At 42.7% G+C, this 13,784-nt stretch overlaps 1 protein-coding gene across 1 annotated transcript in view; it reads right to left on the bottom strand.

Moving 5' to 3' along the window:
- Nucleotides 1-467, bottom strand: part of LOC129864088 (ectonucleoside triphosphate diphosphohydrolase 2-like) — a 31,619-nt gene extending 31,152 nt beyond the window's left edge. Inside the window, exon 1 of the mRNA XM_055936687.1 lies at nt 61-467. Within this exon, the coding sequence (XP_055792662.1) occupies nt 61-177 (117 nt within the window). The 5' untranslated portion in view covers nt 178-467. The remainder of the gene's footprint in view (nt 1-60) is intronic.
- Nucleotides 468-13,784: the final 13,317 nt, after the last annotated feature.

Below are 13,784 nucleotides of genomic sequence, written 5' to 3'. Positions count from 1 at the left end.
TTCACGAACCAGCATAAAACGCTGACATACACAGTCCAAAAACAGCCCAACATATCTTACCATAAATTCCGGAGGTTGGGCCAAGTCTTCAGTGGGAATAGTTAGAAGGAGAATGGCTACAATCCCAAACAGTAATAGCGCAACCGTGGCGAAAAAATGACAGCGTCGCTTGGCCATTGTTAAAAATTGAGCGGTGCTCTTCTTGCAGATGAAATCCACAGTGCGTGCGCTGCCTGATTAGGCTGTGAAGGCAAGATAGTTTGGATAACAGCTTGAGGTAACTACTCAATGGGTTTGGCTTCATACAACGCATAATTTAAGTCACTTCGGCATGACTTGCAATTACTTATTTACTTCCCATCACAAAACCCCACAGATATAACCATTGGTAGTAGGGCTGGGAAGTGCCTCACAATAAGATATTATCACTTTTACTTTGGCGGTACCATATGTATTGCCATTCTACATGTATCGCGATTCTATGTGGGTTGTTCCAAAAATTAGGTGCCTTTTGAGTTGTGTAAATTGGTGCGGGAAAAACATTTTTTTTCACGGAATTTAAATTGCAGTTAAAATCTTGCACACTGAACAAAAATATAAACTCAACATCAAATCATACTTTGTCACGTGCCCGAATACAACAAGTGTAGACCTTACCGTGAAATGCTTACTTACAAGCCCTTGACCAACAGTGCAGTTCAAGAAGAGTTAAGAAAATATTTACCAAATAAAGTAAATAATAAAAAGTGACACAGTAACATAACAATAAGGAGGCTATGTACAGGGGGTACTAGAGGTCAACCGATTATGATTTTTCAACACCGATACTGATTTATTGGAGGACCAAAAAAAGACGATACCGATTAATCTGCCGATTTTTATATATATACATTTGTAATAATGACAATTACAACAATACTGAATGAACACTTATTTTAACTTAATATAATACATAAATAAAAATCTATTTAGTCTCAAATAAATAATGAAACATGTTCAATTTGGTGGCGCGGGTGGCGCAGTGGTCTAGGGCACTGCATCGCAGTGCTAGCTGCGCCACCAGAGTCTCTGGGTTCGCGCCCAGGCTCTGTCGCAGCCGGCCGCAACCGGGAGGTCCGTGGGGCGACGCACAATTGGCATAGCGTCGTCCTGGTTAGGGAGGGTTTGGCCGGTAGGGATATCCTTGTCTCAGTATGTAAAATGTAATAAAATGTATGCACTCTACTGTAAGTCGCTCTGGATAAGAGCGTCTGCTAAATGATTAACATGTAAATGTAATGTTGGAGAAGAAAGTAAAAGTGCAATATTTGCCATGTAAAAAAGCTAACGTTTAAGTTCCTTGCTCAGAACATGAGAACATATGAAAGCTGGTGGTTCCTTTTAACATGAGTCTTCAATATTCCCAGTTAAGAAGTTTTAGGTTGTAGTTATTATTGGAATTATAGGACTATTTCTCTCTATACCATTTGTATTTCATATACCTTTGACTATTGGATGTTCTTATAGGCACTATAGTATTGCCAGCCTAATCTCGGGAGTTGATAGGCATTAAGTCATAAACAGAGCAATGATTGAAGCACAGCGAAAGGCTGCTGGCAAATGCAGGAAAGTGCTGTTTGAATGAATGCTTACGAGCCTGCCTACCACCGCTCAGACTGCTCTATCAAATATCAAATCATAGACTTAATTATAATAAACACACAGAAATTCGAGCATTAGGTCATTAATATAGTCAAATACGGAATCTATCATTTCGAAAACAAAACATTTATTCTTTCAGTGAAATACGAAACCATTCTGTATTTTATCAAACGGGTTGCATCCATAAGTCTAAATATTGCTGTTACATTGCACAACCTTCAATGTTATGTCAGAATTATGTAAAATTCTGGCAAATTAATTACGGTCTTTGTTAGGAAGAAATGTCTTCACACAGTTCACAACGAGCTAGGCGGCCCAAACTGCTGCATATACCCTTACTCTGCTCGCACAGAACGCAAGAGAAGTGACACAATTTCCCTAGTTAAAAGAAATTCATGTTAGCAGGCAATATTAACTAAATATGCAGGTTTAAAAACATGTACTTGTGTATTGATTTTAAGAAAGGCATTGATGTTTATGGTTAGGTACACATTGGTGCAACGACAGTGCTTTTTTTCACGAATGCGCTTGTTAAATCATTACGCGTTTGTCGAAGTAGGCTGTGATTAGAGGATAAATGAACAGGCACTGCATTGATTATATGCAACGCAGGACAAGCTAGATAAACTAGTAATATCATCAACCATGTATAGTTAACTAGTGATTATGTTAAGATTGATTGTTTTTTTATAAGATAAGTTTAATGCTAGCTAACAACTTACCTTGGCTCCTTGCTGCACTCACGTAACAGGTGGTCAAGCCTGCCACACAGTCTCCTCGTGGAGTGCAATGTAATCAGCCATAATCGGCATCCAAAAATGACGATATCCGATTGTTATGAAAACTTGAAAATCGGCCCTAATTAATCGGTTGACCTCTAGGGGGTACCTGTACCAAGTCAGTGTGCGGGGGTACAGGTTACAAAGATTTTACTGAGATACAGTTCATATAAAGAAATCAGTGAATTAAAATAAATACATTAGGCCCTAATCTATGGATTTCACATGACTGGGGAATACAGATATGCAAATATAGGGGTGTGGATCAGAAAACCAGTCAGTAGCCTCCCGAGTGGCGTAGCGGTCTAAGGGACTGCTTCGCAGTGCTTTAGGCGTCACTACAGACCCGGGTTTGATCCCAGGATGTCCTTGTCGATTTGGGGCTCTAGCGACTGCTTGTGGCGGTCTGGGCGCATGGATGCTGACTTTGTTCGACAGTTTGGTGAGGCTGGCTTCCGGGTTAAGTGAGCAGTGTGTCAAGAAGCAGTGCGTCAAGAAGCAGTGCGGCTTGGCGGGGTCGTGTTTCGGAGGATGCATGGCTCTCGACCTTCGCCTCTCCCGAGTCCGTTTGGGAGTTGAAGCGATGGGACAAGACTAACTACCAATTCGGGAGAAAAAGGGGTAAAAAGTACAAAATAAATAAATAAAACCAGTCAGTCTCTGGTGTAACCACCATTTGCCTCATGCAGCCCACACATATCCTTCACATATAATTAAATGAGGCTGTTGATTGTGGCCTGTGGAATGTTGTCCCCCTCCTCTTCAATGTCTGTGCGAAATTGCTGGATATTAGCGGGAACTATAATACGCTGTCGTCAAGTCGATCTAGTGCATCCCGAACATACATCGCAAGAATCCCGGAACATATTCCAGTCTGTGCTAGCAAAACAGTCCTGTAGTAAAGCATCTGCTTCATCTGACCACTTCCGTAATTGACCGAGTCACTGGTGCTTCCTGCTTTAGTTTTTGCTTGTAAGCAGGAATCATGAGGATAGAATTATGGTCAGATTTGCCAAATGGAGGGCGAGGGAGAGCTTTGTACGCATCTCTGTGTGTGGAGTAAAGGTGGTCCAGTTTTTTTTCCCCCTCTGGTTGCACATTTAACATGCTGATAGAAATGAGGTAAAACTGATGAGTTTCCCTGCATTAAAGTCCCCGGCCAGTAGGAGCGCCGTCTCTGGATGAGCGTTTTCCTGTTTGCTTATGGCCGTATACAGCTCATTGAGTGCGGTCTTAGTGCCAGCATCGGTCTGCGGTGGTATATAGACAGCTACGAAAAACATAGATGCAAACTCTCTTGGTAAATAGTGTGGTCTAATGCTTATCATGAGACACTACCTCAGGCGAGCAAAACCTCTAGATTTCCTTAGATTTCGTGCACCAGCTGTTGTTTATAAATATGCATAGGCCGCCACCCCTTGTCTTACCAGAGGCCGCTGTTGTATCCTGCCGAAAAAGCTTAAAAATCCACCAGCTGTATGCTAATCATGTCGGCGTTAAGCCACGACTCGGTGAAACATAAGATATTTCAGTTTATAATGTCCCGTTGGTAGGATATACGTGCTTGTAGTTCATCTATTTTATTATCGATTGATTGTACTTTGGCTAATAGGACTGATGGTAAAGGTAGATTACCCTCTCAGCGATGGATCCTTACAAGGCACCTGGACCATCGTACACGATACCTCCATCTTTTCCTCCTGCGAATGACAGGGATGAGGGCCATGTCGGGTGTCTGGAGTAAATCCTTCCCGTCCGACTCGTTGAAGAAGAATTCCTCCAGTACGGGGTGATTAATCGCTGTCCTGATATCAAGCAGCTCTTTTTCAGTCATAAGACACTGTGGCAGAAACATTATGTAAAAAATATGTTACAAATAATGCGAAAAAACATACACAACAGCACAATTGGTTACGCGATCGTAAAACGGCGGCCATCACCTTCGGTGCCAAATGTAAACAAACACTATAGCCTCAAATCATGGTTTAAACTAAAAAAATGTATATCTTGGATGGTCAGTCCTTGCATCCATAGCTCTGTCTATGATTTCCAGAGTGGCTACATTCTCCAGCCCCATCCATCGGTTCCTTTACGAAATGGGCGGGGATTTCACTTTGTTATTGTTTCAACTCCAGATTGGCGCTTTTACATTTTGGCATAAAGAGCACATGTTCAACTTAATCAAAAATGTTTTTTTCCATCTCAGGTTAAATAAAAATGACTATAGTAAGCGCTTATTACGTAACAAATAAAGCAAGCGTTGACGATTTCATCTTAAATCATCCATAGTGCCTTAGGAAAGTATTCAGACCCCCCCTTTTCCCACATTTTGTTAGGTTACAGCCTTATTGTAAAATTGATTAAATTGTTTTTATCCCCTCAATCTATGCACAATACCCCATAATGACAAAGCACATTTTTGGTAATTTATTAAAAATAGAACAGTTACATAAGTATTCAAACCCTTTACTCAATACTTTGTTGAAGTACCTTTGGCAGCAATTACAGTCTTAAGTCTTCTTGTGTATGACACTTCAAGCATGGCACCTCTATTTGGGGAGTTTCCCCCATTCTTCTCTGCAGATCCTCTCAAGCTCTGTCAGTTTGGATGGGAGCGTCGCTGCACAACTATTTTCAGGCCTCTCCAGAGATGTTCGATTGGGTTCAATCGACAGCCAAGCGGGCTGTCATGGGCCTTTTACTGAAGAGTGGCTTCCATCTGGCCAATCTACCATAAAGGCCTTATTGGTGGAATGCTGCAGAGATGGTTGTCCTTCTGGAAGGTTCTTCCATCTCCACAGAGGAACTCTAGAGCTCTATCAGAGTGACCATCGGGTTCCTGTTCACCTCCCTGACAAAGGCCCTTCTCCCCTGATTGCTCAGTTTGGCCGGGCGGCCAGCTCTAGGAAGAGGATTGGTGGTCCCAAACTTCTTCCATTTAAGAATGATGGAGTCCACCGTGTTCTTGGGGTTCTTCAGTGCTGCAGAAATGTTTTGATACCCTTCCCCAGATCTGTGCCTCGACACAATCCTGTCTAGGAGCTCTACGGATAATTGCTTTGACCTCATGGCTTGGTTTTTGATCTGACATGCTCTGTCAACTGTATAGACAGGTGTGCGCCTTTCCAAATCATGTCCAATAAATTGAATTTAGCACAGGTGGACTCCAATGAAGTTGTAGAAACATCTCAAGGATGATCAATGGAAACAGAATGTACCTGAGCTCAATTTTGAGTCTCATAGCAAAGGGTCTGAATACTTACGTAAATAAGGTTGTTTTTTATTTTTAATCCATTTGCAAAAAATTCAAAAAACCTGTTTTCACTTTGTCATTATGGGGTTTTGTGTGTAGATTGCTGAGGATATATATTTTTAAACGTAACGTAGAAAATTGTGGAAAAAGTCAAGAGGTCTGAATACTTTTCCGAAGGCACTGTGACAGGGGGAATGGAAGCTTGTTGTTTACAACAGGGAGGGGTAATTGAATGCAAGCGTCACCATTTAAAAAAAATGTATTGCGAAAACATTTCTAGCTTGTCTGTCTATGGTTAACAGGGTTGACGTGTTATTGTCGACATGCATCATAAAACAGCAGAAAATTGTCAAACAGAAAAAAACAGCTCACCTGCCTTTACACTACAATTTGACTATTAGATGTTCAATGTTTAAAAAATATATATTTTAAAAAAGGAATAGTTTCACCATATTGAAATGAGAGTTCAGTTCACATTACATGGTTCACTAATCATATTAAATAAATAATCATCAGAAATTACTGTCAAATCAACAAAATAAATAGGGCTTTATAGTGAAAACTTGGACATTTATTGGGTTAAAATCTCCTAGAAGTCGCAGAGGGACATCAAAATAGTGAATTTGAGCACTTTAGCAAATATTTAAATCATATAAAAAAATTGAATTTATTGAATTTTCCATGTGGTCTATATTAAAGGTCAGTTAATTTAAAATAACAGGCCTTTACAATTTAATATCTGTGCACAATTTCTACAAAAAATGTCAAAGGCACTAATTTTGTGAAATAACCCATGTATTTTGTTTCGATACTGCGATTTTATTGATTATATATATATATATACACTGCTCAAAAAAATAAAGGGAACACTTAAACAACACAATGTAACTCCAAGTCAATCACACTTCTGTGTAATCAAACTGTCCACTTAGGAAGCAACACTGATTGACAATAAATTTCACATGCTGTTGTGCAAATGGAATAGACAAAAGGTGGAAATTATAGGCAATTAGCAAGACACCCCCAAAAAAGGAGTGATTCTGCAGGTGGTGACCACAGACCACTTCTCAGTTCCTATGCTTCCTGGCTGATGTTTTGGTCACTTTTGAATGTTGGCGGTGCTCTCACTCTAGTGGTAGCATGAGACGGAGTCTACAACCCACACAAGTGGCTCAGGTAGTGCAGCTCATCCAGGATGGCACATCAATGCGAGCTGTGGCAAGAAGGTTTGCTGTGTCTGTCAGCGTAGTGCCAGAGCATGGAGGCGCTACCAGGAGACATGCCAGTACATCAGGAGACGTGGAAAAGGCTGTAGGAGGGCAACAACCCAGCAGCAGGACCGCTACCTCCGCCTTTGTGCAAGGAGGTGCACTGCCAGCGCCCTGCAAAATGACCTCCAGCAGGCCACAAATGTGCATGTGTCAGCATATGGTCTCACAAGGGGTCTGAGCATCTCATCTCGGTACCTATTGGCAGTCAGGCTACCTCTGGCGAGCACAGGGCGGGGTTTAGACCCAGGGCCTCCAGCTTGATGATGAGCTTGGGGGGTACTATGGTGTTGAATGCTGAGCTGGAGTCAATGAACAGCATTCTTACATAGGTATTCCTTTTGTCCAGATGGGATTGGGCAGTGTGCACTGTGATGGTGATTGCGTCGTCTGTCGACCTGTTGGGGCGGTATGCAAACTGGGTCTAGGGTGGCCGGTTAGGTGGAGGTGATATGATCCTTGACTAGTCTCTCAAAGCACTTCATGATGACAAAAGTGAGTGCTACGGGGCAGTAGTCATTTAGTTCAGTTATCCTTGCCTTCTTGGGTACAGGAACAATGGTAGCCATCTTGAAGCATGTGGGTACAACAGACTGGGATAGGGAGGGATTGAATATGTCCATAAACACACCAGCCAGTTGGTCTGCGCATGCTTTGAGGACGCGGCTTGGGATGCCGTCTGGGTCAGGAGTCTTGCGAGGGTTACCACATTTAAATGTTTTACTCACATCAGCCACAGAGAAGGAGGGGGGGGGGGCAGTCCTTGTTAGCGGGCCGCGACGGTTGCACTGTATTATCCTCAAAGCGGGCGAAGAAGATGTTTAGTTTGTCTGGAAGCGTGACGTCTGTGTCCGTAACGTGGCTGGATTTCTTTTTGTAGTCCGTGATTTCCTATAGACCCTGCCACATATGTTTTGTGTCTGAGCCGTTGAATTGCGACTCCACCTTGTCCCTGTACTGGCATTTCGCTTGTTTGATTGCCTTGCAGAGGGAATAGCTACACTGTTTATATTCAGACATATTCCCAGACATCTTTCCATGTTGCGCGAATGCCGCCATCCATCTACGGTTTCTGGTTAGGTTTTAATAGTCACAGTGGGTACAACATCTCCAATTTACTTCTTTATAAACTCACTCACCGAGTCAGCGTTGTTGTTCTCTGAGGCTGACCGGAACATATTCCAGTCCACGTGATCAAAACAACCTTGAAGCGTGGCTTCCGATTGGTTGGACCAGCATTGAATGGTTCTCATCACTGGTACATCCTGTTTAAGTTTCTGCCTATAAGATGGGAGGAGCAAGATGGCGTTGTGGTTGGATTTGCCGAAGGGAGGACTGGGGAGGGCTTTGTATGCATCGCGGAAGTTAGAGTAGCAGTGGTCGACGGTATTGCGCATGCACATAGTGCAGTCAATATGCTGGAAGAATTTAGGATTAATACTCAGGAGCGGTGTGCAAGTCTACAGAGCCTGGCCAGGTGGCCCTTCATCTGTCCCTTCTGCGGCGTTGTTGTTTTGGATCCCCAACTGGAATTAGCTCCAATGTCCTGTGTGATGGTCCGAACAGAGGATCCGCTTCGTAAAAGTCGTATTCCTGGTCGTAATGTTGGTAAGTTGATGTTATTTTATTCAATAGTTCTTCCCGGCTGTATGTAATAAGACTTAAGATTTCCTGGGGTTTAAGCGACTGCACTTGAAGAAACTTTCAAAGTTCTTGAAATTTTCAGATTGACTGACCTTCATGTCTTAAAGTAATGATGGACTGTTGTTTCTCTTGCTTATTTGTGCTGTTCTTGCCATAATATGGACTCCCCGATGTGCAAAACAGATGTCAAAGCTGACGTGCATACCTATAGAACGTAGGTACATGACGTAATGACGCCATGTAAAATTTGGCGCTATATAAGCAACACAGCATTCCTAAACTAGCCCACAATGTCTGCTGTGTGGATCGAGCAGTCAACAAGTTGAGCAGTCATTTGAAAGAGTAACAAAATTTCAGCGAGACAACTCAAAGGCTTAATCCATTAATGCCAAGATAATGGAATTCATTGCCCGTGGCAATCAACTGTTCTCTGTTGTGGGTGATGTAGTAGCACTGTCAAAGCTGTACAAAAAAGTCTGCAAACAAGCAAACACCGGCCACGAACGATGTGTTTACAATATCGCGTTGGTAATAAAGCATAATTTGTTCGACCGCAATGTCTGGGGTAGCTATCTTTAGCTTAGTACCTAGCTAGTATCCATACAACCAGCTTGAAAACAATGACCAGTAGAACCTGCAGTCATTTTCATTCAATCTTAGCAATGATTTAGGAATCCTTGTAAGTATTAGCTAGGTTGCCACTTGTTTGCTTATTGAAATTGAACTTCAGTTCATGAAAATAAATAGCTAGTCAGCAACTTAACCCTGTTGCCAAAAGCTAACGTTATAAGCAGCCAGCTATCATCTTCTGGCTAGTGAGGCTCGACCGCACCGGGTTATGTTTTGTGAGACTAGCCACAATAAGGATTAGGAACAATAGTGGAAATTGCTGTTTGCCTTCAAAATAAAAGTATGGCATTGACAGTAATGCAATTGAATACAAACAGTAGAATGCCATACTTGTATTTTGAAGGCTAACCACAAAGTCCACTATTGTGGATAATCCTTATTGTGGCTAACTTCACATAGATGGCTCCGACCACCATTAAATCAAATAAGAACAGTCTTATAAATTAGGGTTATTTTAGATGATGACACCTAGCTATATAGTTAGCTAGCTAACTTTAGCTTCTGAAACAGATTGTTGTATTATTTGACACGCAAAGACCCCAACTGCGTTCCAAAGAAATCCTGGTTGAGAATGAAACGACTGAACAAATAAACAACGAAACAGCACAGCAAGTAAGTGAAAGAAATTGGTTTTGATAATGTTTTACTGGTAATGGGGATATAAATAACTTTTTGTTCCGTGTGGTGTGTGTGTAACCTTTATTTAACTAGGCAAGTCAGTTAACAACAAATTCTTATTTACAATGACTGCACGGAAGATGTGATACAGGCTGGATTCGAACCAGATACTATAGTGACGCCTCTTGCACTGAGAAGCAGTGCCTTAGACCACTGCGTCCAACTATTTAACTGTACTAGAATGCTTAAAAGGCCGCTAAAATTGTAAATATCGGTAGTTTTTTTTTGGCAAAGAAAATATGGGATATCGGTATTGGGCAAAAATATCATATCGGTGCATCACTAATACCAACAATACCTTGTCACAACACTACTAACGCATTAAGAAAATATATTACACATGAACTTTTAACAAGGCACACCTGTTAATTGAAATGCATTCCAGGTGACTACCTCGTGAAGCTGGTTGAGAGTTTTTTTTTTTATTTTTTTTTATTTAACCTTTATTTAACCAGGTAGGCAAATTGAGAACACGTTCTCATTTACAATTGCGACCTGGCCAAGATAAAGCAAAGCAGTTCGACATACAACAACACATAGTTACACATGGAGTAAAAACAAACATATAGTCAATAATACAGTGAAAAAAATAAAAAAATAAGTCTACAGTATATACAATGTGAGCAAGTGAGGTGAGATAAGGGGGGTGAAGGCAAACAGATATATGTATAAATAAATAAAAATATAAAAAGGCCATGGAGGCGAAGTGAGTACAACACAGCAAGTAAAATAAAAACTAAAAAAACACTGGAATGGTTGGTTTGCATTGGAAGAAAGTGCAAAGTAGAGACAGAAATAATGGGGTGCAAAGGAGCAAAATAAATTAATAAATAAATACAGTAGGTAAAGAGGTAGTTGTTTGGGCTAAATTGTAGATGGGTTATGTACAGGTGCAGTAATCTATGAGCTGCTCTGACAGCTGGTGCTTAAAACTAGTGAGGGAGATAGGTGTTTCCAGTTTCAGAGATTTTTGTAGTTCGTTCCAGTCATTGGCAGCAGAGAACTGGAAGGAGAGGCGTCCAAAGGAAGAATTGGTTTTGGGGGTGACTAGAGAGATATACCTGCTGGAGCGCGTGCTACGGGTAGGTGCTGCTATGGTGACCAGCGAGCTGAGATAAGGGGGGACTTTACCTAGCAGGGTCTTGTAGATGACCTGGAACCAATGGGTTTGGCGACGAGTATGAAGCGAGGGCCAGCCAACGAGAGTGTACAGGTCGCAGTGGTGGGTAGTATATGGGGCTTTGGTGACAAAACGGATGGCACTGTGATAGACTGCATCCAATTTATTGAGTAGGGTTTTGGAGGCTATTTTGTAAATGACATCACCGAAGTCGAGGATTGGTAGGATGGTCAGTTTTACAAGGGTATGTTTGGCAGCATGAGTAAAGGATGCTTTGTTGCGGAATAGGAAGCCAATTCTAGATTTGACTTTGGATTGGAGATGTTTGATGTGGGTCTGGAAGGAGAGTTTACAGTCTAACCAGACACCTAGGTATTTGTAGTTGTCCACATATTCTAAGTCAGAGCCGTCCAAAGTAGTGATGTTGGACAGGCGGGCCGGAGCAGGCAGCGATCGGTTGAAGAGCATGCATTTGGTTTTACTTGTATTTAAGAGCAGTTGGAGGCCACGGAAGGAGAGTTGTATGGCATTGAAGCTCGCCTGGAGGGTTGTTAACACAGTGTCAAAAGAAGGGCCAGAAGTATACAGAATAGTGTCGTCTGCGTAGAGGTGGATCAGAGAATCACCAGCAGCAAGAGCGACATCATTGATGTAAACAGAGAAGAGAGTCGGTCCAAGAATTGAACCCTGTGGCACCCCCATAGAGACTGCCAGAGGCCCGGACAACAGACCCTCCGATTTGACACACTGAACTCTATCAGAGAAGTAGTTGGTGAACCAGGCGAGGCAATCATTAGAGAAACCAAGGTTGTCGAGTCTGCCAATGAGGATGTGGTGATTGACAGAGTCAAAAGCCTTGGCCAGGTCAATGAATACGGCTGCACAGTATTGTTTCCTATCGATGGCGGTTACGATATCGTTTATGACCTTGAGCGTGGCTGAGGTGCACCCATGACCAGCTCTGAAACCAGATTGCATAGCGGAGAAGGTGTGGTGTGATTCGAAATGGTCGGTAATCTGTTTGTTGACTTGGCTTTCGAAGACCTTAGAAAGGCAGGGTAGGATAGATATAGGTCTGTAGCAGTTAGGGTCAAGGGTGTCCCCCCCTTTGAAGAGGGGGATAACCGCAGCTGCTTTCCAATCTTTGGGTATCTCAGACGACACGAAAGAGAGGTTGAAGAGGCTAGTAATAGGGGTGGCAACAATTTCAGCAGATAGTTTTAGAAAGAAAGGGTCCAGATTATCTAGCCCGGCTGATTTGTAAGGGTCCAGATTTTGCAGCTCATTAAGAACATCAGCTGACTGTATTTGGGAGAAAGAGAAATGGGGAAGGCTTGGGCGAGTAGCAGAGGGGAGGGCAGTGCTGTTGTCCCGGGTAGGGGTAGCCAGGTGGAAAGCATGGCCAGCCGTAGAAAAATGCTTATTGAAATTCTCAATTATAGTGGATTTGTCGGTGGTGACAGTGTTTCCTATCTTCAGGGCGGTTGGAAGCTGGGAGGAGGTGTTCTTATTCTCCATGGACTTTACGGTGTACCAGAACTTTTTTGAATTTGTGTTGCAGGAAGCAAATTTCTGCTTGAAAAAGCTAGCCTTGGCTGTTCTAACTGCCTGTGTATATTGGTTTCTGGCTTCCCTGAAAAGTTGCATATCACGGGGGCTGTTCGATGCTAATGCAGAACGCCATAGGATGTTTTTCTGTTGGTTAAGGGCAGTCAGGTCAGGAGAGAACCAAGGGCTATATCTGTTCCTGGTTCTAAATTTCTTGAATGGGGCATGCTTATTCAAGATGGTGAGGAAGGCATTTTTAAAAAATGACCAGGCATCCTCTACTGACGGGATGAGATCAATATCCTTCCAGGATACCCCGGCCAGGTCAATTAGGAAGGCCTGCTCGCTGAAGTGTTTCAGGGAGCGTTTGACAGTGATGAGTGGAGGTCGTTTGACCGCTGACCCATTACGGATGCAGGCAATGAGGCAGTGATCGCTGAGATCTTGGTTAAAAACAGCAGAGGTGTATTTGGAGGGCAAGTTTGTTAGGATGATATCTATGAGGGTACCCGTGTTTACGGAATTAGGGTGGTACCTGGTAGGTTCATTAATAATTTGTATGAGATTGAGTGCATCAAGCTTAGATTGTAGGGTGGCTGGGGTGTTGAGCATGTTCAAATTTAGGTCACCTAGCAGCACGAGCTCTGAAGATAGATGGGGGGCAATCAGTTCACATATAGTGTCCAGAGCACAGCTGGGGGCAGAGGGTGGTCTATAGCAGGCGGCAACGGTGAGAGACTTGTTTTCAGAGAGGTGGATTTTTAAAAGTAGAAGTTCAAATTGTTTGGGAACAGACCTGGATAGTATAACAGAACTCTGCAGGCAGTCTTTGCAGTAGATTGCAACACCGCCCCCTTTGGCCGTTCTATCTTGTCTGAAAATATTGTAATTGGGGATAAAAATGTCTGAATTTTTGGTGGTCTTTCTAAGCCAGGATTCAGACACGGCTAAAACATCCGGGTTGGTAGAGTGTGCTAAAGCAGTGAACAAAACAAACTTGGGGAGGAGGCTCCTAATGTTAACATGCATGAAGCCAAGGCTATTACGGTTACAGAAGTCATCAAAAGAGAGCGCCTGGGGAATAGGAGTGGAGCCAGGTACTGCAGGGCCTGGATTCACCTCTACATCACCAGAGGAACAGAGGAGAAGTAGGATAATGGTACGGCTAAAAGCTATGAGAATTGGTCGCCTAGAGCTACCAGAGCAGAGAGTAAAAGGAAGTT

The sequence above is a fragment of the Salvelinus fontinalis genome, chromosome 10 (assembly GCF_029448725.1).
Source record: "Salvelinus fontinalis isolate EN_2023a chromosome 10, ASM2944872v1, whole genome shotgun sequence".
Taxonomy (NCBI): domain Eukaryota; kingdom Metazoa; phylum Chordata; class Actinopteri; order Salmoniformes; family Salmonidae; genus Salvelinus; species Salvelinus fontinalis.
This window is presented reverse-complemented; position numbering and strand designations above follow the sequence as displayed.